At 45.5% G+C, this 25,707-nt stretch overlaps 1 protein-coding gene across 4 annotated transcripts in view; it reads left to right on the forward strand.

The window, feature by feature from the left end:
* The window catches only part of FAM227A (family with sequence similarity 227 member A), a 69,544-nt gene that overhangs the window by 34,089 nt on the left and 9,748 nt on the right, over positions 1 to 25,707 (forward strand). For all 4 annotated transcript variants that reach the window (XR_009265308.1, XR_009265309.1, XM_058741274.1 and 1 more), the window contains 4 exons: positions 5,031 to 5,125; positions 13,259 to 13,415; positions 15,629 to 15,782; positions 23,281 to 23,421. Coding sequence is in view for 2 of the 4 variants with exons in the window: in XM_058741274.1 (XP_058597257.1) it covers positions 5,031 to 5,125; positions 13,259 to 13,415; positions 15,629 to 15,782; positions 23,281 to 23,421 (547 nt within the window). In the remaining 2 variants the exon portion in view is untranslated. The remainder of the gene's footprint in view (positions 1 to 5,030; positions 5,126 to 13,258; positions 13,416 to 15,628; positions 15,783 to 23,280; positions 23,422 to 25,707) is intronic.

Consider the following 25,707-nt stretch of genomic DNA (forward strand, 5'->3'; position numbering starts at 1 on the left):
GTGCTCTGTCTCTCTCTCAAAATAAAGAAACATTAAAAATTTTAAAAAAATGTATTTGTAGGAGACTTCAGTATAAGACCTCAATATAAGCATGCAGTTGACCCTTGAATGACACAGGGGTTAGGGACGATGATCTTGCCACACAGTCAAAAATCCATGTATAACTTTTGACTCCCCCCAAAACGTAACTGCTAATAGCCTACTGCTAACTTAAAGTCTCACCAACAACATAAGCAGTTGATTAACACATGTTTTGCATGTTATATGTATTATATACTGTATTCTTATAATAAAGTAGGCTAGAGAAAAGACAATGCTATTAAGAAAATCATAAGGTGGAGAAAATATATATATTTAAAGTATATATACTGTCCTGTAAAAGATCTGCATATAAGTGGACTTGTACAGTTCCAACCCACATTGTTCAAGGGTCAACTGCACATTCAAATTCATGAAGACCTGTGAGTCAAAGAGGAAGTACTAAAGGGAATTAGAAAATATTTTGGGGGTGCCTGGGTGGCTCAGTCGGTTAAGCATCCGACTTTAGCTCAAATCATGATCTTGTGGTCCGTGGGTTCAAGCCCCGCATCGGGCTCTATGCTGACAGCTCAGAGCCTGGAGCCTGCGTCAGATTCTGTGTCCCTCTCTCTCTGCCCCTCTCCTGCTCTCTCTCTCTCTCTCTCAAAAATAAATAAACATTAAAAAAAAATTTTGTAAGAAAATATTTTGAACTGAATAAAAATGAAAACCTTTTTTTCTAACATGAACATTTAATGCTATAGATTTCCCTCTGCACATGGAGGCATTTCACAAATGTGTTGGATATGGTCTTTTAATTTTTATTCAGTTCGGGTTGTCCACTTTGCAGCTATCATAAAGAATGCTGGGGGGCACCTGGGTGGCTCAGCTGGTTGAGCATCCAACTTCAGCTCAGGTCATGATCTCACAGTCTGTGAGTTCGAGCCCCGCGTCGGGCTCTGTGCTGACAGCTCAGAGCCTGGAGTCATCTTCGGATTCTGCGTCTCCCTCTCTCTCTGCCCCTCGTCCTGTCACGCTCTGTCTGTCTCTCTCTCTCTCTCTCGAAAATAAATAGACATTGAAAAAATTAAAAAAATAAATAAAGAATGTCAGTATGGACACCCACAGAGAAGATTTTGTGTGGCCGTATGTTTTCATTTCTCTCGGGTGTATGTAAACATAGGGGTAGAACTGCTGGGTCATATGATTAACAGTTTGAGAAACTGCCAAGCTATACTCCAAAGTGATCATCCCACATATTTTGAAGAATGTAAGAGGAGAAACAGTCTATGTTTACTGTGTATAGCCACCGTTATATACTATTTACGTTATATATTTACTATTTTTAACACGTATTTACTGTACATAACCAAATATTTATGATTTCTATTGTTTTTCCATTCTTTTCTATTTTATTTTATTTTATTTTTAAGTGATCTCTACACCCAACGTGGGGCTTGAACTCACAACCCCAAGGTCAAGAGTCACATGCTCTTCTGACTGAGCCAGCCAGGCGTCCCATATTGTTTTTCCATTATTCTTGAATTTCCAGGTTTTCTTCTCATACCATTTTCCTTCTATCTGAGGAAAAAAAAAAAACCCTTCCTTCAGTAATCCATTTCCAATAGGCCTGCTGGCAATGAATTCCCTTAGTTTTCTTTCATCTGAGAATGTCTCTATTTCACCTTCTTTCTTGAAGGATTTTTTTTTTTGGTTATTCTGGGTTGGTAGTTCTTTTCTTTCAGCTCCCCTGCTTTTTTAATGTTTATTTTGGGGGTGCCTGGGTGGCTCAGTTGGTTAATTGTCTGACTTCGGCTCAGGTCATGATCTCATGAATCGTGGGTTTGAGCCCCACCTTGGGCTCTGTGCTGACAGCTCAAAGCCTGGAGCCTGCTTCAGATTCTGTGTCTCCCTCCCTCTCTGCCCCTTCCCCACTCTCTCTCTCTCTCTCTCTCCCTCCCTCCCTCTCAAAGACAAATAAACATTAAAAAAGATTTTTTTCAGTTTATTTTGAGAAGGGAGAGAGAGAGTGTGCGCGCGCGGGCACGCGCGCGCGCACACACACACACACACACACACACACACACACACGAGTGAGTGGGGGAGGGGCACAAAAGGAGGGAGAGAGAATCCCAAGCAGGCTCACACTCAACATGGAGTTGACTTGGGCTTGAACTCACCAACTCTGAGATCATGACCTGAGCCAAAATCAAGAGTCAGACGCTTAAGCTTACCCAATGAGCCACTCAGGTACCCCTATGGGATTCCCTTCTTGACCTCTCTCTTCTTTCCCACACTGGCTCCAAAGGCACCCCTGTCTGGTCTTCTGCTAGAAAGTTAGAACTTCCGTCTCTCCACTCTTCTGCATACTTCCTGTGACTGGGTCTGCCTTCATGGCCAACTGGGAAGACAGAGGGAGAAAAAAAAAGTGACAGAGATTCCCTTCCTACTTTCTGAACCACAAATCCATGGTCCAGAGAAGGGCTCCCGTCCCTCAGAGTTTTAGATACCTATCCAGCTGCCACTTCTCCTGCTGTCACCACCATACAGGTTTGCAAGCTTCCGGAAGAGGGCTTGCCGAGATGCACGTGTGGGAGAGAAAAGAATCCAGGATTTCCCCCACTCTTCGGGGGGCGGGGGGATCATGACCACAAACAGAGAGCTTCTGTTAGATCTCTTTCTGTCTTCCCCTGATGCTCAGCTCTGGGATTCATGTTGCCTTTGAGCTGAGACATTTAAGAGGAAGAAAATAAATCCAGGAAATTCACTGCCATATGGTTCTTATTTTGAGTTCTGGTTTCCTTCTCCAAGTCACCTGCCAGCGTCTACTTTTCCTCAGAAAGCTACCCCATCCGTTATGCCCAGGGTTTTTAGTTGCATTTAGTAAGAGATGGAGTAGGGACTGCTTACTTTATCTTAACCAGAACTGGAATCCTGATAGAATTCTTTTGGTTCTTTTTTTCTTACTCCATTTTATTCTAATTGTTTGGATGCTATATATTCTGTCTCTGTTCTTCATTACAGATTATTCTTTATTGCAGTGAATCTCAAACAGGGCTAACCACTCCCCACCCCAGCCAAGGGACATTTAGCAATGTCTGGAGACATTTGGGACCATAAATGTCCTGGGGAGAGATTGCCACTGGCATCTAGTGGGTAGAGGTCAGGGATACTGCTAAGCATCCTACGATGCACAAGACATCCCCCACAACAAGGAATCATCTGGCTAAAATGTCTGTAACACCAAGATTGAGAAACCTTGCTTTATTGTGTGCATTTGAAATTTTCTCATGCATACTTAGCTTTATGTAAAGTTAAATAATATCTTAACCCACTTCCTTTCCCGAGCAAAGCAAGGACTTGGACAAATTTAACTCCAATCTCTTCTGTCCAGACTTAAATGCTATTTTGTCTAGAGTTTTTAGTTCTGTTCTATTTTAAAACCTCACAAATTACATATTACACTTATTATAGCAGGTAATTTTTGTTTGGTCTTAAACTGTCAGTTTATCTTCCTGCTTCCTGATGCTCAGACCATCTTTCTGGGATCATTTTTCCTGGAAAAAAAAAATTAGGTAGACAGATATTTAGAGAGAAAGAGAGAATGAGAAAGAGAATTTTTAGCAGTTCCTTTATCACAAGCGTTTTGGTAAGTTCCCTTAGTTTTTATTTTTCTATGAATGTCTTTATTTCATCTTTGTTCTTTTTTTTTTTTTTTTAGTTTATTTATTTATTTTGAGAGAGAGAGAGCACATGTGTGGGAGGGCAGGAGAGGGAGAAGAGAGAATCCCAAGCAGGCTCCACACCGTTGTAGAGCCTGATGCTGGAACTCACGAACCCGTGAAATCATGACCTGGGCCAAAACCAAGAGTCAGTCGTTTAACTGACCAAGCCATGCAGGCACCCCTATTTCACCTTTGTTCTTGAAGATAGTTCCTATGGGTCCACAAGTCTACCTAAATGCTTTGATGATTTGATTCCATCGCCTTCTGCTTTCTGTCATTACTGTTGAGAACTCTGCAGTCATTCTGTTGTCCCTTTATCGATGATCCGTTGTTTCTCTCTGCCCATCTTTTTTTTTTTTAATTTTTTTTTTTAAACATTTATTTATTTTTGAGATAGAGAGAGACAGAGCATGAACGGGGGAGGGTCAGAGAGAGAGGGAGACACAGAATCTGAAACGGGCTCCAGGCTCTGAGCAGTCCGCACAGAGCCCGACGCGGGGCTCGAACTCACATACCGCGAGATCGTGACCTGAGCCGAAGTCGGACGCTTAACCGACTGAGCCACCCAGGCGCCCCATCTCTCTGCCCATCTTTAAGATGGTCTGTGTCAACCTTCTCCCACAGTAAAGCCATAATTTTGTGCAAGAGTTGGGTCTTTTATTCTCAACACCCTTTCTGATCCTACTAGCATTTTATTTTATTTGTTTGTTTGTTTGTTTGTTTAAAGTTAGCTCTATACCCAATGGGGGGCTTGAATTCACAACCCCCCAGATCAAGACATTGCATGCTCTACTGACTGAGCCAGCTAGGCACCCCGCTGCTTAGCATTTTTAAAGCCATCAGGCCTCCCCTTCCTTATTCTCTGGCCATGGTGTAACTCGTAGAGAACCGTATGCGTGGCGTCTGAGTTGGTGTTACACTTGTTATTTGCATGTCTTTTTTTTCCCACGAAGCTGTGAGTTGCTCGAAGATAGTCTATTTCCAGCCCCGTGCATGGACCTAACACATAGTAAATGCTCAGTGGATGTTTGTTGGATGGATAGATGGACGGATGGATGGATGGACAGATAAGTAGAGGGACAAATGTGTGGCCGCAGGTATATATCTGGCTAAAGTACAAGTGAGATTGTATGAATTTACCTGAACTATTTCCCAATGACCTGAATATACCCAGGTAATGCATGCGATTAGGAAGCGGAGATCTGCCATACATGCTTCCTTATCACAGCTGGCAAGCTCCAATGATCCTTTTATTTATTTATTTTTTTGCCGACGTTATATGGACAGAGAATCGCCGGCAGACTCTGGTCTTGAGGAAAGCTGCAAAGCAAGTCAAGAGGATATCAGAAGCAAGAGAATATGAGAATATGCTTCCCAAGCAGGTGAGCACATGATTGGAAATATAATAGTAGAGATGATTTCAGAGGGGCTAGGAGATCTGGGGAGAAAAGCCAGCCCTGTGAAGATGTCAGGGTCAGAATGGGGGTATTTCTTACAGACGTGGGTGATATAGTCAGGAAATCTCCTAAGAGTGATTCCTGGTGGAGGCAGGCACCCATTAACTGGGCATTTTATCTGGATTTCTCCAGGGGGTTAAATTACCTGCTTGAAATTCAGGAGCCTTGGTGTAATGGGAAGAGAGCACTGAGCTTCATTGCCCTACTCTAGAAAATGGGACAGTAATTCCTAGGTCATGGCGCTCTTATGAGGTTCACCTGAGGTAGTAATATTTAACATCTAATGGACATTTACTACATGTCGGACATTAAACTAAACCTGTACACGCAGTATATTTTATTTTACTGTCACAGTCCTCTGAGATAACTCTTCCTAGTCTTCTTCAGTTTATTAGTGAGGAAAGTGATGCTCAGAGCATTGTCTAAATTCACAAAGCAGATGAGTGTTAAAGCCAAGAGTTGCACACGGATCTGTCAGACTGTGAGCCTGAGCTGTTAATCACCGAGCTTTGCCACTAGCAAAGTCCCCAGAACTCGAAAGTCCCTGGATTAATGTGTTTTCTCTCCTCTTCTCCTCCCCGCCCCTAGCTCTTCCCCACAAACCTCTGCGGACGGTAGTTTACATCAATGGCACCTTCAGCCTTCGGTTCTTGAGCCTCCTTCATTTCTCCATACTTTACCACTGCCTGTTCCCCCTCAGCATTTAGCGGTGACGTTCTGAGAAGTAGGGCAGGGCGTGATGGAAAAGACAGACGGACATGGGTTCAGATCTTGGTGCTGACTCTTTTCAGCTGTGTTACTTGAGCAGGTGACTCAACTCTTCTGACCTCCTTCCATAAAACGGGGAAAATAAAGTCCAGCAGTGGTGACGGCCCTTCCTGCTGACAGGGCTGGCGGTGGGTGATGAACAGTCGTGTCCTACTCTGTGACCCAGCTTGGTGGGGAGGGGAGGCCAAGCGGGTGGAGCGGATGGTGGTGGATTTTAAAAGGAATGGGAAGCAGCTGAGAGCCAACGGCCTGGCAGAGACAAGGGGAAGGGAAGTGCCAAAGGAGAGCTAGCTCAGTACGCTATTCACGGGGGCCCGCGGGACACTCCTGACCGAGGAGCCAACGTGTGATTCTACCACTTGAGGCACAGCTTGGATGTAACCTGCTGCCTGTTCTTTGCCCATGGTCAAATCAAACAGCGTTGCAGGGCACGTAATAAAAAGTAAATTTCGGGGCGCCTGGGTGGCGCCGTCGGTTAAGCGTCCGACTTCAGCCAGGTCACGATCTCGCGGTCCGTGAGTCCGAGCCCCGCGTCGGGCTCTGGGCTGATGGCTCGGAGCCTGGAGCCTGTTTCCGATTCTGTGTCTCCCTCTCTCTCTGCCCCTCCCCCGTTCATGCTCTGTCTCTCTCTGTCCCAAAAATAAATTAAAAACGTTGAAAAAAAAATTTTTAAAAATAAATAAATAAATAAAAATAAAAAGTAAATTTCTCTTTCACGCCAGACCCTATGCCCCTGGCCCAGAGGCAAACACTATTTTCCCATATACCCTTCCAGAAATATCGGGCGGATGTCAAGGAACACAAACCTTTTTTTAATATATACAAACCACAATCGAATATACACTATTTTGCACTTTGCTTTTTCAACCTAACACATAATGGCCAACATTTTTTGAGTGCTTACTGTATGCCAAACATCATTCTAAACACGTCATATGTATTGACTCATTTAATCTTCGCACAACCCTATGAAAAGTAGTTTTTACTTATTATCCCCATTTTAGGCTCAGAAATATTAAGCATTTCACTTCACGCCAAATGGCTAGTAGGTGGTAGAACCAAGATTTTCAAAAGGATACAATTTATATACCATACAGTTCAGCATTGTAATGTACAATTTAGTGGGCTTTAGTTTAGTCGTGTGATCATGACCACTATCTGATTCCAGAACACTTTTATCACCCCAAAAAGAAGCTGCATACTCATTAGCAGTCCCTCCCCGGTCCCCTGTCCCCCCAGTCTCTTCAGCCACCAATCTACTTTTCTGCCTGTACAGATTTCCCTGTTCTGGACATTTCGTATAAATGGAATCATACAATCGGTGGCCTTCTATCACTGATTTCTGTCACTTAGCATAATGCTTTCAAACTTTATCCCTGCGGTACCGTGGATCAGTACTTAATTTCTTTTTATGGCTGAATAACATGCCATGTATGAATAGACCCACTGTGTTTATCCATCTACTGGCAGATGGACATTTGGGTTGTTTCCATCGTTTGGCTGCTATGAATAACACTGCTTCTATGAACATTCACATACAAGTTTTTGTGTGTGCATATTTTTTCTATTCTCTCGGGTATATACCCAGGAGTGGCATTGTTGGGTCATATGGTAACTCTGTGTCTAACTTCTTAAAAAAAAATTTTTTTTTAACGTTTAAAATTTTTTTTTTAAGTTTATTTATTCATTTCAAGAGAGACAGAGAGAGCAAGCAGGGGAGGGACAGAGAGAGAGGGAGAGAGAGGGAATCCCAAGCAGGCTCTGCACTGTCACCATAGAACCCGATGCAGAGCTCGAACTCACGAAAGGCGAGACCATGACCTGAGCTGAAACCAGGAGTTGGACGCTTAACTGACTGAGCCACCCAGATGCCCCCCAATTTTTTTTTTAGCATTTATTCACTTTTGAGAGAGAGAAAGAGAGAGAGGTAGAGTGTGAGCAGGGGAGGGGCAGAGAGCGAGGGGGACACAGAATCCAAAGCAGGCTCCAGGCTCTGAGCTGTCAACACAGAGCCCGACGTGGGGCTCAAACCCATGAACTGTGAGATCATGACCTGAGCCGAAGTCATGTGCTTAACTGACTGAGCTACCCAGCTGCCCCGTTTTTGTTTTTTCTATTCTTGGTAGAAATAGGACAACTTTTGAGGTTCTTAGTCTTTTGCTTATAATTCGTTTGTAGAAGTTCAATTCTTTGTCATATGTTTGGCAAAAATGTTTACTATTTAATCTTTTTACTTTAATGATGGTATTTTATGTGAGAAAATGTAATTTGGGGGGAGAAACATAATTTTTTAAGAGCCATATTTATTGGTCTTCTGTTTTATGGTTTCTTGATTTCATTTCTTATTAAGAAAGATCTTTATCACTCTACGCTTATATGAGATATTCTCCCAATTTTTCCCCAATATTTTTATATTATCGCCTATTTGCAATACAAAAACGTTACTCACATGACCGAACGTCACCAGGGGTCACTCTGCTCCTTTGAATTTAGCCAAAGATCGGCTCAAGCATTTGTTACAGGATTTGTTTGCAGCCCAGTCCTCTCCCCAAATGTCCGTGAACTTGGGGGGCTTACTGGCACCCAGCCCCTCTTCTGTCCTGCATGTGCTGTGCACCTACCACATGGGCCCAAATGTGCAACCCCCCTCTTCCCTTCACTTTCGAAAAATCGCCCACACAGGCCTGTGTGTGTGTCGAGTAGACAGAAGGTATCACTAAGTTTAAAGAGGTGAGAATAAGGGAGACCTCATCACAGTGGGGCCAAGAACAGTGAGTTGCTCTTAGAAACCTTTTAGTTGTCGGGGCGCCTGGGTGGCGCAGTCGGTTAAGCGTCCGACTTCAGCCAGGTCACGATCTCGCGGTCCGTGAGTTCGAGCCCCGCGTCAGGCTCTGGGCTGATGGCTCGGAGCCTGGAGCCTGTTTCCGATTCTGTGTCTCCCTCTCTCTCTGCCCCTCCCCCGTTCATGCTCTGTCTCTCTCTGTCCCAAAAATAAAATTAAAAAAAAAAAAAAAGAAACCTTTTAGTTGCCCCACCAGTTGGACCCACCCTCCACTTTCCTTTCTTTTCTTTTTGAGAGAGAGAGAGAGAGAGAGGCACGAGTGCAAGTGGGGGAGGAGCAGAGAGAGGGGGACAGAGGATCCCAAGCAGGCTCTGTGCTGACAGCAGCGAGCCTGATGCGGGGCTTGAACTCAGAAACCGTGAGATCGTGACCCAAGCCAAAGTCAGACGCTTACCCAACTGAGCCGCCCAGGCGCCCCTGTCCATGAGTCGTCGAGAACACTAAGGATGTTTAGGTTGGAGAAGGCAACAATAAGAGAAGATCAAGGGCTCTCCTCGGATATTTTAAGGACTATTCCATAACACGTGGTTCTGGAGGAAGATCGGTTAGAATTACAGAGAGTCAGATTTTTATCTCGCGTAAGAAAGAACTTCCTCAGGGTCCAAGTTGTCATTTTAAACCAGCTTTACCACCTGGCTCTGCGGCAGACTGTCTGCAGGGCTTGTTCCAGCTCTGACTCTCAGACCTCTTGAAACTCATTCCTCTTGCCAGGTCTCTGATGCCAACCCTTCACCCTAGCCCCTACTCTGCTTTCTCCCTGCCCCTTGGATCTGACGTCTCAGAACCTCTCTCCCCTTGCACACTGGCCCGCCTTTGCCCGGTGCTGTGGCTAGGGCCAGCCCTTCGCACTCCCGTCCCCAGGTCTCGGTACCCGAGGCCCCTCCCCTGCCTCCTCCCTGCGAGGAGAAATCAGGTCCTTACCAACCGTGGAACTGGATGCTTCTGAGGGTAATATATTCCTTGCTTCCAGAGTTAGGGAAGCAAAAATGGACCATTCCCTGTTGCTAATATTATCAAAAGGAGGTATGTTCGTTGGAATTCTTTGCTTGTAAGTGCCAAAATCCGGCCTTGGCCACCGTGAGCAAAGACTAGAAGAACATCGAGTAGCTAGAAAGTCTGAAGTGAGTCCAGGGACCGGGAGAAGAATCATGGCCCTTCCAACCCTTGAACCATCTCTTCAAGGTAACATGTCTGGAACGGGTGAGCCCCCATGTGTTTCCAGTCTACGGTTTACCCCAGTCAAGACTCAAAATCCCAGGAATTTTGACTGACCAAGCTTATTGCACGTGCCCTGGTTCTAGCTGGGTGGGTGAGAGGCAGGCTCTGGAAGAAGCTGTGAAACCTCTGAAGACCCCCCTGATGGCCCTGCTAGTGGCCTTCACAGGGGAGCAAGAATTTTTTTAAACAATTTTTTAATGTTTATTTATTGTTTATTTATTTTTGAGAGACAGAGAGAGAGACAGACAGAGAGAGAGAGAGAGAGAGAGAGAGAGAGAGACAGCAAGCAGGGGAGGGGCAGAGAGAAAGGGAGACACAGAATTTGAAGCAGGCTCCAGGCTCTGCACTGTCAGCACGGAGCCCGAAATGGGGCTCGAACTCATGCACTGAGCGATCATGACCTGAGCTGGTCATATGCTTCACCCACTGAGCCACCCAGGCGCCCTGGGGGAGCAAGACTTTTGGCTTAAAGTCCCCACAAGCCTGAAGGCAGTGGAGGGCAGGTGAACTCCCTCCAGTGCAAGAATCGGGGGCTGTCAGGAAAGGAGGGTGGATTCTGGGCAGACAAAAGAACAAGTTTAGGATAAATGGGGAACGAGATTAGTGGACCCTGGGTCCACTTTGGAATCTTCTAGACTGTGGGAAACAATTTGTTTTTCACCAAATAAGTTCACTAAAGCAAAATGACCGCTTATCTGCCATCACCATCATTTCATAGAAGGAAGGTTATTAATACAAAAAAGCGGAAAAGGCAATCTCAGAATAAAAGAACGTCCTTAAAGTGAATACACTCACTTTAAGTCAGATTTACGACAATATTTTTTTCCTTCTTGCCCTCATTTCACTGGAGACCAGTGAACACAGACTTGCCCCCTCGTAGGCCGTAGGGTTTAGGAGTCTTGGGCTAAGTGATGTGCAGCTTCCTTACTAGCCCCAAGTTTCTGTGATCCCAGTGGGATCTTGCTGTTGAACAGTGATTCTCCATAGGGGCTGGGGAGGGGCAAGTTTGCCCCCTGGGAGACTTGGCCCCTGCCTAGAGACATTTCCAGTTGTCACAGCTGGGAGTAAAGGAGGAGATGGCATCCTACTGGCATCTAGAAACCAGGGATGCCGCCCAGCTTCCTACTATGCACGGGACAGCTCCCACCACCATCAGTTTTCTGGCCCAAGATGTCGAATGACAAGGTTCAGAGACTGTTATAGACAGAAGAAACATCTCAGGAAGCAATTCAAATCCAAAAAGGCTTAGAGAAGAGTGCACTCAGGTGTCGTCACAGCCCTTATGCAGGAGGCAGAGTTTTTTAGTTAAATTATAACTCCTTCTTTAAATTTTTTTTTTAACGTTTATTTACTTTTGAGACAGAGAGAGACAGAGCATGAACGGGGGAGGGTCAGAGAGAGAGGGAGACACAGAATCGGAAGCAGGCTCCAGGCTCTGAGCCATCAGCCCAGAGCCCGACGCGGGGCTCGAACTCATCACAGACCGCGAGATCGTGACCTGAGCTGAAGTCGGACGCTTAACCGACTGAGCCACCCAAGTGCCCCATATAACTCCTTCTTTAAATAAAATGTATTGCTTCTTTAACCCAACACCCCCCAACCACTGCAGAGACCTCTTAACCACTCCTCGCATCCCCTCTCACCCACTGCAGGAGTTTCTCTGCATTGCACTCCTAGGGATCTGCAGAAAAATTAGTCCGATTACGTTGAGCCCCAGCTCAAACCTTCTGGTGGCTTCTGTCACACTTACAAAAGATTGTGGTTCCTTACCTTTGCACAGACCACTTCATGGAAAAGATCCCTCTCCTCCCCCGTCTCCCTTCCCACCACCCTCCACCCTTTGCCCCACTTCTTTTTTTTTCTTTTTCTTTTCTTTTTTTTTTTTTTTTTAAAGATTTTAAGTAATCCCTATACTCAGTGTGGCCTCGAACCCACAACCCTGAGATCCGGGGTCAAGAGTCACATGCCAAGCGCCCCGCTTGCTTGATCCTTATCTGAAGCACTTATTATTCCATAATGTCATGTTATTCTTTTATTTGTTGGTTTGTTGATTGTCTTTGTCTCAACTGTAATGCAAGCTCCATTAGAATTTGTCTTCTCGGCTGAATCCCCAGCACCTAAAACAGTGTATACGCGTGGTAGGGACCCAATAAATATTTGCCGAATGAATCGTTACCATTTTGGTAACTATGCTTCCAGTCTCCTGTCTATCTTTTTTTTTTCTTAACTGATTTCTTTCATAGAAAAGATACAGGGGCACCTGGGTGGCTCAGTTGGTTAAGTGTCCAACTCTTGATTTCAGCTCAGATCATGATCCCACCATCATGGGCTCAAGTCCTGTGTCGGGCTCTATGCTGAGCATGGAACCTGCTGGAGAGTCTCTCTCTCTCCCTCTGCCCCTCTCCCCAACTTGCACTCTTTAAAATAAATAAATAGACATTAAAAAAAAAAAGAAAATACATAATACCATCTACCCAATTTTGCCTCTTGATTTTTAAAAATTTTATTTTAGAGACAGAGAGCACGTAAGCAGAGTAGAGGGGCAGAGAATCTCCGCACTGAGTGTGGAGCCTGACACGGGGCTCAATCCCACGACCCTGAGATCATGACCCGAGACTAAACTGAGAGTCAGATGCTCAGCTGACTGAGCCACCGAGGCACCCTGCATCTTGGGGTTTTTTTTTTTTTAATTTTTTTAAATGTTTATTTATTTTTTGAGAGAGAGACAGAGCACAAGAGGGGGAAGAGCAGAGACAGAGGGAGGCACAGAATCCGAAGCAGTCTCCAGGCTCTGAGCTGTCAGCACAGAGCCTGATGTGGGGCTCAAACTCATGAACTGCGAGATCATGACCTAAGCTGAAGTCGGACGCTTAACCAACTAAGCCACCCAGGCGCCCCGGTGCATCTTGATTTTTTAATCTTCTATCAGATATGAAACAGTTCCTTAGTATTGACTCTTCATAAACATTTTAATAGTGGCATAACTATTTCTTGGGGTAGAGACATCAACATCTTCTTGAACACTCAGTTTATTCTGATCTTTTGCCGTTGTAAATATCTATCTGATTTAGTACTTAAATCTTTTTTTTCTTTAATTGGTGTAATTTCTTTAGGATGGCATCCTAAAACTGGAGTTACTGGACAAAGAATAGGATGAGTACCTTTACATTTCTTAATACAGGCTGTAAAAATGACAATATCTTATTTTTCCCTCTCTCTTTCCTATTCAGTCTTACCCAGCCTGCAAAAGCCCCGAGCTGACTTTGAACTTCTTCAACATTTACGGGAAGAGCCCTTTGATTGTGCACTTCCTCCAGAACCACGCCAGTCTGCAGCAGCACGGCAAAGACGTGTTGATAGTCAGAAGGGAAAAAACCAAGAGCATCCCATATCCTTTCCTCCAGTGGGCAGGGCTCACGTTACACCAGGCCTCTGCTTCTCCCAGAAGCAAGGGTGTGGAGAGGTACCCAGCCCTGAGCACAGTGCTTGGCGCATAGTAGGTGCCCGTCAAGGGTAGCCATTGATAGGAGCCTAAGGGTCGTTTTAGTTCCAAATCTGCCTCATGAGCTAGCCGTGTAGGATCCTGGGCAAGTTAAATTTCCCTGTGTGCAAAATCTCTTCCTGTCTACCAGGGTGAGTGCTAACTAGGTGTTCAAACATATTTTGCAGCTCAGTAATGCCTCCCAGAGGCTCACTGACCCTAGAGTGTGTATCAATCAGGATTTTGGGTCCAGGTATGGGTTTGTTCTAACCTCCTCCTCACACACACACCCCTCCTCCAGGCTCATCAGCAAATCCCCGGCCCTGTTGGCATTTATCTTAAAGATTGGGGAACCGGCTCAGATCTTAAGAAAACAGATGTGACATGTTGGTGTCCTGAGTCCTAGCAAGCAGTTTGCCATAGGGGGTCAGAACAGGGAATCCGCTAAACCTGGACTCAAGATAACAACCCAACTGTTGACCAGCTGAGTGACCTTAGACAAGTCTCAGCTTCTCTCTTAGCCTCGTTTTTGTTTGTTTGTTTGTTTGTTTTTTGGTTTTTTTTTTTTTCCATCTATAAAATAGGATAACAATACCTGCCTTCTAGGGCTGTTATGCAGAATACAGGCACAACAGCCCTAAAGGCTTACCGTAGTGCCTGGCAGGTAACAAGTGCTTGAATGTTACCTGTCAATACACCGTTTCCCAGCAGGAAGAGCTTCCAGAATGGACTGGGCAGCACTTGCCCGGTAGAGCTCATATCCCCAAATGTATTTATATGCCTATAGGCAGAGAATAATAGCTCACATTTCATAGCACTTTATTATTCATAGAACACTTTCCCATGTATCACCTCTTTGCTCAGTAGACAGTGGAATGCAGCAGAAGGAGCCTGGGCTGGGGACACATAGCCCCAGATTTGAGTCCCAACTCAGCAAGCCGCCGGCCTTAAGGTCTCGTGTGCACAGTTTAACCTCTGAGCTCAGTGTCTTGATCAGCTCCTTCCTCAAATAGGGATAATCATACCAAACCAATAGAGTTGTGACCAGGATTCTGTGGTAGATGGCTGGCTCTAAATAGGTAATAACTATCGTAATTATTATTAACATCATCTAAGGTAGGAATGATTATCCCTATTTTACAGAGGAGAAAATGGAGACGTAGACAATGACTTATCTTTTTTTTTCTTTTTTTTTTTAATTTTTTTCCAACGTTTTTTATTTATTTTTGGGACAGAGAGAGACAGAGCATGAACGGGGGAGGGGCAGAGAGAGAGGGAGACACAGAATCGGAAACAGGCTCCAGGCTCCGAGCCATCAGCCCAGAGCCTGACGCGGGGCTCGAACTCACAGACCGCGAGATCGTGACCTGGCTGAAGTCGGACGCTTAACCGACTGCGCCACCCAGGCGCCCCGACAATGACTTATCTTGACTTGAGATCCCAAACTTGTGAGATGCTGGTGGATCCAGAAGGGGTAGAGAGGGAGGGGGAGGCACAGAAGTGGGGGAGGCACAGAGGATTTTTCAACGTACACACATGATATAGAGGATGAGCCCTTGGGACCGAAAGGAAAGGAAAGTTGGAATCCCTTCCTCTTGGCCACTGTGACAATAGAGTAAGAATTGTATTTATGTGTTTATTTTTCGCTGAAGCGTAGTTGGCTTACAATACTGTAATAGTTTCGTGTGTGCAACACAGTGACTTGACAATTCTATACATTTTGAAGCACCTCCCACAATAAGTGTAGTTACCATCTGTCACCATACAGAGTGGGCATTTTAGATGGCAGTCCCAAGAAAGCATTTCCTATCGCTTCTCGGCCTTTTGGCTAAGATCAAGTGAAGAAAGCATTTCCTAGCCTTTCCATCAGCGGGAGGAGAGAAGGGCTTTATTGGGGAGGATAGCCTCTTGCCTTCCAAAGTAGGCCATGGTCAAAGAGCAGGAGTCATTTCCTGCTCAGATTCCAGTGGTCTGGTCCAGAAGCAGGTCATTTTCCCCACTCTGCCTTCTCACCACCCCGCCCTCCCGGCCCGGCCATGCACGAGGCCATCCTGCTGATCAGGCTCAGAGTCCATAATACCAACTGGCAGTGTGGCAGTTTCCTTGACGGCTGAAGCCACTGAGTCCATCCTGACGTACGCCGAGGTCATCGAACTGACCCTGATCAACATGAAGAAGCGGAAGGAAAACCTTCGCGAGCTGAACTGGCTCCACTGGAATGAATGGAGTTATTTTCATGAATACCTAAAGGCACTACAAGAAAACTTCCTCAGGTATTTAAGGGCTTTAGGGCAGGGGCATTGTTTGAGCACCTGTCTGTTGTCACACGTGGCCGGTTTTAATCGGAGGCCTAGCCCTGGGACTATCTTTTTTTTAAGTTTATTTATTTTGAGAGAGAGAGAGAGGGAGTGGGGAGGTGGGGCAGAAAGGGAGAGAGAGAGAATCCCAAGCAGGAGCAGGCTGCGAGCTGTCAGTGCAGAGCCCAATGCAAGGCTTGATCCCACAAACTGTGAGATTATGACCTGAGCCGGAATCTAGAGTCGGATGCTTAACCGACTGAGCCACCAGGTGCCCCTAGCCCTGGGACTCTCTTAAGCACATTCAGCTTTCTTGTGGTTAGAATGTAAACCCCAGAGAAACAGAGACCGGATCTTGCCTTGAAAGTTATTTTTTTCTTAAACTACAACATCACTTATGTTCAGTGAGAAGAAACAAACAGACCTGGAAAAGCACCTGGCCAACATTTTTCTAGAAAAAGACCTAGTCTTTTCTCCTGGGTCCGTAGAGGTGTATCTCTAAACAATCTAGTTTACAATCTAAACAATCTGTCAACCTAGTTTTTAGACTTTTTTTCCTGCTTAGCAGTGCATTATGGATATTTTCCTGTGCCTCCAGCCATTTGCAATATTTTTAATTTATTTAGAAAATGTTCAGACCTTCCAGAAATGTTAAAAGAACAGTGCAGTGAACATTGTATGCCCTCACTGTGTTCACCAGTTTTTCACATTTTGCCACATTTTCTTTCTCTCTCTCGTAATTAGGTCAAATTCATTTCCCCAGTGGTGCCCAGAATATCCTTTTTGGTCCTACTTTGACTGCTTCCCAGTCAAAGATTGGGAATTATAATTTTTGTGATATCACTTTGGTGTCTTTTAATCTATACCGGTGCTCTTCCTCCATCTTTGTTATGATTCCCTGAATCAATTATTACATTGTTAGTTTCTTATGACATAGATTTTTTTGAAAGACTCAGGCCACATTCTGGATTTCTCTGATTATTCCTTCAGGGTATCATTTATTCCAATATATCCTATATTTCTTTAAAAAATTTTTTTCATGTTTATTTTATTTTTGAGAGAGAGAGAGAGAGAGAGAGAGAGAGAGAGCGAGCCTGAGTGGGGGAAGGGCAGAGAGAGAGGGAGACACAGAATCAGAAGCAGGCTCCAGGCTCTGAGCTGTCAGCCCAGAGCCCGACATGGGGCTCGAACTCAGAAATGGCGAGATGGTGACCTAGGCTGAAGTCAGATGCTTAACCCACCCAGGCTTCCCTATCCTATATTTCTTGTAGATGGGACTTCGGGGCTATCCTAGGTGCTTGATAGGATTCAGATAAGATCTTTTTGCCAAGAACACCTCATAGACAATGTTGTGAATACACACTGCACAACACCGGGAGACACTCGGTGTCAGGTCAGCCAGACCCGTGGTCTCTGCCAGGCCTCTCCACCGTAGACTCCATTTTTGTGTCGTTAGTCTGTAATAAGCAACGTGATTCCTTGAGACTGGATGAATAGGTTCTCCCCACATCTTTGCCCAGTGGTTTTAGCATCCCTGGATGGTCTTTGCCCGAATCAGTTCTTATATTTGGGTTTGCAAAAGGGCCATCTTCCGCCTGCACCATCCCCTCCCCATTTAATAGCTGGCACTTCTCTGTAAAGAAGAGATCACCTTCTTTCGTTCCTTGTGTCTCTCCCTCTTGTGTCTTCTTCACCTGCTCCCATAACTCTTTCACAGGGACATCCTGGCCACAAAGGAAGCTTAGGAAACATCTGGCAAAGAGAAATTAGATGTCCATGACTGGACCAGAGCAGGACCCGCTGGGCACTTCATTACCCAAAATAACACTGGATTCAGGGAGCAAGGGAGAGAAAGAGAGAATGGCTGTTGGCTAGGCAGCTATCTGTATCTGCCATAATAGGAAGGAAAGACAACTATGAACACATAGGTAACTACTTCAGATACCAAGTGATATAGTGGCATTAGTTTCAAAACATGATCCACGCACACTCACAAAAAACCCGGTAAACACCAGAACCACAAAAATGCAGTTCAGCCTAAATGTTCATCAAAAGATGATTGGTTAACAAGCTGTCATATGTGCATATCTGCAGCCAGGAAAAATGGCACTGTGAATTTAATGCTCTTATTTCATAAGGAAGGATGGTCACAACATATTATTGAGACCAAAAAAAAAAAAAAAATCAGGATGTGGGGTGCCTGGGTGGCTCAGTCAGATGAACGTCTGACTCTTGATTTCAGCTCAGATCATGATCCCAGGGTCATGGGATCAAGCCCCGTGTCAGGCTCAGCACTAAGCATGGAGTCTGCTTAAGATTCTCTGTCTCTCTCTCTCTCTCTCTCTCTCTCAAAAAAAAAAAGAAAAGGTAGTTAAAAAATATCAGGCTGTAAAATAGTGTGTGTGATAGACACAGTTATTTATCCCCATTTTACAGAAGTCGAGGTCAAGGACAGAACCTTAGAGGGCCACCACATATATGGGGAGGACAAAATATGGGGCAGAGGAGGAGTGGCCAGAAGGAAAGGAGAGCCTGTACATCAAGATGCACCAACCATGAGGCCAAGGCAAGAAAGGGTTAAGGGAAGCAGTGATCAGCAGTGGGCGTGCCAGATGGAGAAGCCTGGGGCTGAGACAAGTTTGGTGATTAGGTAGAGGGTGGTCTTAGCAGGGCTGAAGTCGGACACCACAGTCTGGGACCTTAGGGGCAAGGTGTGGACCCCCAGGGGTGAAGGAGACCACTAAGAAGCAGAAGGAACAAAATTCTGTACCAAAAAGGGCAAGGTTGGATGGTGAGTAACAGGGCTGTTTAAATGTAAAGTGGAAGATACAAGCCTGTGTGAAGGGGGAGAGATGGGAGTTGCAGGTGAGGGAGGAGAGGGTCAGGATGGGGAAGCGAGGGGACCCGGAAACGCTCTCCAGGACTCTCCTTGCTTCTGCCTTCGTTGCTTTAGTTCCATATGCTTTGTCTCTTCTATACTTTGTTTCTTCTTTACTCATCTTCCCAACAGATTTTCAGCCACTTCTACGCACCAGGTGTTATGTCCTGTTTAGAACATACATGTCTGTCTCTCCCAATACTTGCAACAATCCTTGAAGGTGGGATCCTTGGAATGACAGCAGCTAGGGTCGGGATGGAAGGGTTTTTATTTGCTGGCTCTGCGATGTCGGGCCGGTCACATGTATTCAGTTTCTTTGTTGGTTAAATGAAGATAGTATTTCCTACTTTGGAGAGTGGCACCGATCAAGTAAAATAAGGCACATAAAGCCTGTTTACAGGGCCAAGCCCACAGTAGGTAATTGGACCGCTTAGAATAAGGCTTAGCTTCGACTGACGAAAGAACTCAAAATAGTGGCTAAAACAGGATACAAATTTATTTCTACTGTTTAAAAGGAGTCCAGTAGATATGGCAGGTCGCAGTGTCAGGGACCCAAGTCCCTTTTGCCTTATTTCTCCATAATCCTTCGCCCATGATTCAGCTTCATAGTCTAAGATAGCTGCTCAAGCTCCAACCAACAGGTCCACGTTCCAGCCAGTAAAAAGGAAGCTAAGTCCGAAGAAATGCATTCCTCCTGTGAGTCCCATGCAAACCTTCCATTTTTCATTCCATTGACCAGAAAGAGTCACACCTAGCTGTGGCATTAGCAAAGCGAAAATAATTTAGGGCTCATACTACATTTATTGAACATTACATCTACAGTGTATTTATTTCAGCGATATATAAGGACATCCTTGTCTAATAAAGGCATCCTTATCAGGTGAATTATAGTGTAGATATTTTAAGACAGGAGAAACTTTGTAATTGTGTGTGAGCAATCTCATTGCTAAATATACCCACTTTTTGTTGGAGAAGGCATTTAATGAAGTGATTCTAAAAATTTTGTCTACAGAGGAAAATGGTGGCCTCAAAACACATCTGTGCTGTCAGACATCAGGGCAGGGCTACCCTTGGGGAAGTAGGGTCTGACTGAGTAGGATATGGTTGTGGGGGCCTCTGGGGAGCAGGCAGTGGTCTGTTTCTTGACCTGGGTGCTGGTTGTGGGTGGGCTCAGTACACAAAAACTCCTTGAGCTGCACATTTAGAGTCTATGAACTCTTTGGTATCTATGTTCTAAAGGAACGTATTAAGGAATTTCTTTTCCTGGTGTGTTCCTTTCCCTTGAAATACTACAGTGGCTTTGCAGTTACCTTAGTTTTTAAAAGACTCCCATCTGAAAGAGTTCCATAATGAAGCGTTGATGGATGCAACTACACGGTGTCTGGGATTTGCTTCAAGATAACCCATTTGGGGGCCGTCTGGGTGGCTCAGTCAGTTAAGAATCTGACTCTTGATGTCGGCTCAGGTCATGATCTCGTGGTTGTGAGATCGAGCCCCGTGATGGGCTCTGTGCTGACAGCACGGAACCTGCTTGGGATTCTCTCTCTCTCTCTCTCTCTCTCTCTCTCTTTCTCTGTCTCTCTGCCCCTCCCCAGCTCACATGCCCATGCATGCGCTCCCTCTCTCTCTCTCTCTCAAAATACATAAACATTTTAAAAAATAATAAAAATAAATAAAATAACCCATTTGGGGTGGGAATGGGGAATGCAAAGGGAGTAATAAATGAATCAAGATTAACCTGTTGGTAACTACTGAAGTTAGTCTAATGGATAAATGGTGTTAATTTTTTTTTTTTTTTTTTTACATTTTTTAATTTATTTTTGGGACAGAGAGAGACAGAGCATGAACGGGGGAGGGGCAGAGAGAGAGGGAGACACAGAATCGGAAACAGGCTCCAGGCTCCGAGCCATCGGCCCAGAGCCTGACGCGGGGCTCGAACTCACGGACCGCGAGATCGTGACCTGGCTGAAGTCGGACGCTTAACCGACTGCGCCACCCAGGCGCCCCGATAAATGGTGTTAATTAAGCAATTTTCTTTACTTTTATATATATTTTTTGAGGTTTTTTTTTTTTTTTATGGTAGCCGTAACAAAAAACCAAAAGGTGACCCATGCCCTTTGGAGTATTACTTGCAGGTGGGCTAGGACTCCTCTGGGACCTCAGTTACCACTTACAGAGCATGTCAGTTAGGAGAACTGTTTTTGAAGTCAGACAGACCAAAGCTCTGTCTCTCTCTCTGCATGAATTAGGTCCATCACGTAGCCTGTGTGAGGCTTGGATACCATCTGTAAAACAGGGACACTGATTGTTCTCACAGGACAGTTGTAGGTGAACAGCGTTCCGTTGTAGATATCTAGCTCTGCGCCTGGCTCAGAGGAAGGGCTCAGTAAATGAAGGCTGTCAGAGATCATACCCGCAAGCCCACATCACGCAGAACAGGACTCGGAGTTGAAAGTTTGTAGTGGGGGGAGACCCGGAGCAGCCCCCCTTAGAAAAAGCAATCCAGGAGTCCCTGCTGTAGGTGGAGGAAGAGCCTAGTCTGCCGGTGCCGGTGGAGTGTGTGGACCGAGGGGGCCGGGTCACTGGCTGCCGGAGAACTTCGTTTACATGTGAGTCCAGAGCCCCCATCCTCACGCTTGTCCGGGGGCAGAGCACCCACCATTCGGAATGCTCTTTGCAGAACCCCGTGAAAGGTTTCAACATATGATTCTGTCCCACAAACTAAAGATGCTTTTCCAGTGGAAAATACGGGCCTAAGGCACGCGTAGGCTTCAACAGCTCAAGAAATAACAGTATAGAAAATATTACCGAGGAATTACGTCAACGCCTTTCCGTCAGAAAACGTGATCGTAACAAGGACACGTGCAATTTGCTGTCCCTTGACTCTTCGTTGTACGCAGAAGCAGGCTCCCCAGGGTTAAGAAAAGTTGTGGCGGAAGATCCCCAATGTAAGAATGCTGTTGTAGCAGAATTTCTTCCTTTGACGTGGGAAAAGATGCCCATTGTTGGGATAACCATTGGTTTTGATACAGGCAGGCTGAGTCCGAGGACCCAGGGAAGGTCCCCCAGGACCAGCCAAAGGGGTCCTTGACTTCGCGCAGGATAGAAATCAAATGCAAGCCAGAGAAAGTGAAAAGACTTTATTGAATAGTGTCAATGACAGGTAGAGAATAGCAGATGGATTGTCTGGGAGACTTGGAAAGGAAAGGAGAATGAGTCTCATCACTGCTTGGGGTTAGGGGCTTATATTGGAAAGGGGTCTAAGGTACGTATTTCTTCAGGAGTCCAGGGTGGCGTCCGATCAGAGGTGTCAGAACAACAGGTTCCATAAATTCCCGACAGTAGAGATATTGATGCCAGTGTCAGCCTGGAACGTGTTTGGGATCCGGCTCCTCTTAGACATTATCGGGTGTCTGGGGGCCAAGGACAAAACTCAGACAAGAATTAACTTTCTTACTTCCCCCTAAAAGTGGGAACACAGCTTCTTTGGCTCATGCAGAAATGAGACCTAGCAGAACAACAGCAGAGACGGAGCCTTTCTAAAATGGAGGCCCTTCAGCCTCCCTACCTCAGTTTAGGCCAAGTTCAATGCTGGTTTTTTAAATTTTTTTTTTAACGTTTATTTATTTTTGAGACAGAGACAGAGCATGAACGGGGGAGGGGCAGAGAGAGAGGGAGACACAGAATCGGAAGCAGGCTCCAGGCTCTGAGCCATCAGCCCAGAGCCCGACGCGGGGCTCGAACTCACGGACCGCGAGATCGTGACCTGAGCTGAAGTCGGACACTTAACCGACTGAGCCACCCAGGCGCCCCACAATGCTGGTTTTTTAATACGAGTCCTTCTGCATCTATCCTGCGTCAGCAGAGAAGTATCTGACAGCATCTTAATTCGCACGGATACATTTCTATTGCTATTTTGTCTACCTTGAGTGCCCATACCTGCTTCTTCATCAAGTAAATGTCCACTCACATTTCAAAAGTCAGCTGGTTTGTCATCCAATTCATCATTCCAAAAGTGTGCCACACACTTATCTGACACACTCCGCCGAAAACCTTCTTCTGTAAGAACACCAGGAGGAGTAGCCGGTATTTACTGGGCACTTCCTTTATTTATTACGTACCAGACACTATGCTAAGCACTTGACCTGTATAGCAACTCAATCAATCCTCACCACAACCCCACTTCCTATTATCACCGTGTCGAGATGGGTCCCCTGGCCTGGAGAGCTTAAGTAATCTGCCCAAAGTCACACAGCAAGTGGGAGCGCCCCAACCTGAATTCAGCTTGCCCTCAAAACTCAGCTTTCTTTCAGATCATTGATTTCTTCACCTGTCCTCCTAATTTGAGTGTGTGTTCCTTGAGTTTAGGAACCACATCTTCTCTAGGTCTCCAAGGGCTGATATGACCCCTACAGCACACAGCAGGGGCTCATGACCAAGTTGTTGGTATGGAGTCAGCTCTCCACTTTAGTCAGCTGCTCTTAAATGAGTACATTTGTAAATACTTGTCTCTCTTTACGTATGAAAATAGGAGTGAAAAGATCATGTGGACTCTTGAGGTTTTTTTCGTATGTGCCGTTGTGATTTCCCCCACAGGGAGGTGAAGAATATCGATCAAAGAGCATTGGATCAAAAGAAGGCAAATCGCATGTTCATCCAACCTTCAACCTTCATTGAAGAGTCCCCCGACAAGAAATTTAGAGGAAGCCATGAGAGGGAGATGGCGTTTATTTCAAGGTTTGTCCTGTTTTTCTTTCTTTTTTTTGATGTTTATTTATTTTTGAGAGAGAGAGAGAGAGGCAGAGAGAGAGGGAGACACAGAATCCGAAGCTGGTTCCGAGCCATCAGCACAGAGCCTGATGCGGGGCTTGGACTCACGAACGGTAAGATCATGACCTGAGCTGAAGTCAGATGCTTAACAGACTGAGCCACCCAGCTGCCTCTTTCTCTTTCTTTCTTTCTTTCACTCTCTCTCTCTCTCTCTCTCTCTCTCTCTCTCTTTCCTTCCTTCCTTCCTTCCTTCCTTCCTTCCTTCCTTCCTTCCTTCCTTCTTTCTTTCTTTTTCTTTTTCTTTTTTGTTTTGTTCTAATGTTTATTTATTTTTGAGACACAGAGAGAGAGCTCGTGCATGCAAGTGGGGGGAGGGGCAGAGAGAGGGAGGCAGAGGATCAGAACCAGGCTCTGCGCTGACAGCAGAGAGCCCGATCTGGGGCTCTGACCCGAGAACCATGAGATCATGACCTGAGCCGAAGTAGGACCGTGTGACCGACTAAGCCACCCAGGCACCCCTCAAGGTTTGTTCTAACAAAGACCGTGTAAAAGTGGAAATGTGACCACTGTCAGAATTCTTAATGATTGGAAATGTTGGGGTTCAGAGCCGACAGGCAAGAAAGAATTTTTGAGACATCTTTGGTGCAAAAAGGTGGTTTTACTAAAGCAGGGGGACAGGACCAGTGGGCAGAAAGAGCCGCACTGGGGTCCTCAGGGGTGACTGATCATATACTTGGAAGTGAGGTAAAGACAAGGGGACTTTTCCAAAAGGTTTTTCATATGCTAAGGAAGACTCACATCCAGGAAGCTTAGCTATCGTCAAGCTAAAGTTGTTTTTCCTGCTAGCAAAGCATGGACTTTAAGACTGTTGGAAGTTCCTGGAGGAACGTCACACTCTGCCTGTCTCAAGGACCTGTCAATGGGTCCTACAGAAAAAGAGGGCCACAGACAGCCCCAAGTCTATGTTCTTACTGTCTATGACCTCAGAGGAAGACGGACATTCTTTCCCAGCCTCTATAAACCAAGCTTCATAAAAGTCTGATGGCTCTGCTTGGGTAATGGCCCTACCGATCTGTGTATAACACAGTATTTAAGTATTCTTGAACACTGTGTTCAAGAAGCAGTGCTATTTGATTAGCCAGGCCTGAGTGTCCCTGTGGCCTGAGAGAGCAGGGCACAGTCAGTGACATAAGTTGAATGGGTGAGATGCCATCAGACAAAGACAACATGCCTACTTTATATCTCATCAAACCCTATTAGATATCATCACTGATGGGGTTTGGGGATGATGGTGGGGTTCAGAGCTGATGGCCAAGAAAGAATTCTTAAAGACGTCTTTGGTGCAAAAAGGTGATTTTGTTAAAGCACGGGGACAGGACCCTTGGGCAGAAAGAGCTGCACTGGGGTCATACCCGAGTAACTAACTGTATACCTTCAGGTTGGGAGGGCGTTATGGATAGAGTAAGTCTCCAAGATATTTTGGAAGCAAGTTTTCCAGGACCTTGAGGGGCTAGCTGTGTTAGGCAAATGCCATTTGTTACGGTTTAGTAAAACCTCGGTCATGAGACCCTTCAGATGTATATCAGGGGGTCATACGCTTGGAGTAGGATTGCCAGCATATATCTTGGGGGAGTTGAGATAAAGGAAGTTTTGAAAGGAATTTTTATATGTTAAGGTAGACTTACGGGATCCTGGAGGTTGGGATAATGTTAAGCCAAGATTCCCTTTCGTCCCTAGCAAAGTGTCATCATCGAGGCAGCTCTGAGCTCCTAGAGGGAGGTCACTCTGCCCGTTTCAAGGACTTGTCAGTGGGCTGGAGGCAGTAGGGAGTTTAATTCTTTTTGCCTTTGTTTCTCACATCACCATGGCAAGTACTTAAACCCCCTTACATCTATTTTTTTTAATCTTTTAATTATTTTTGAGAGAGAGAACATGAGCGGTGGAGGAACAGAGAAAGAAGAAGAGACAGAATCTGCAGCAAGCTGCAGGCTCTGAGCTGTCAGCACAGAGCCCGAAGTGGGGCTCGAACCCACAAACCGCGGGATCATGACCTGAGCCGAAGTCAGAACTTCACCGACGGAGCCACCCAGGCGTGCCCCAAACCCCCTTACATCTCGACGAGGGTAATATTAGGGCTCCAGGAAACGGAGTCTATAGGTTTCTGGAGATTAGGCTTGGATAAGATTGCCTTTTTCTTGCAGTTGACTGTTATCGGTAGACTGAAGGAGACGCCTGTCCTGCATGACTGTGACC

This window comes from Neofelis nebulosa, chromosome 8 (assembly GCF_028018385.1).
Source record: "Neofelis nebulosa isolate mNeoNeb1 chromosome 8, mNeoNeb1.pri, whole genome shotgun sequence".
NCBI classification, from domain to species: domain Eukaryota; kingdom Metazoa; phylum Chordata; class Mammalia; order Carnivora; family Felidae; genus Neofelis; species Neofelis nebulosa.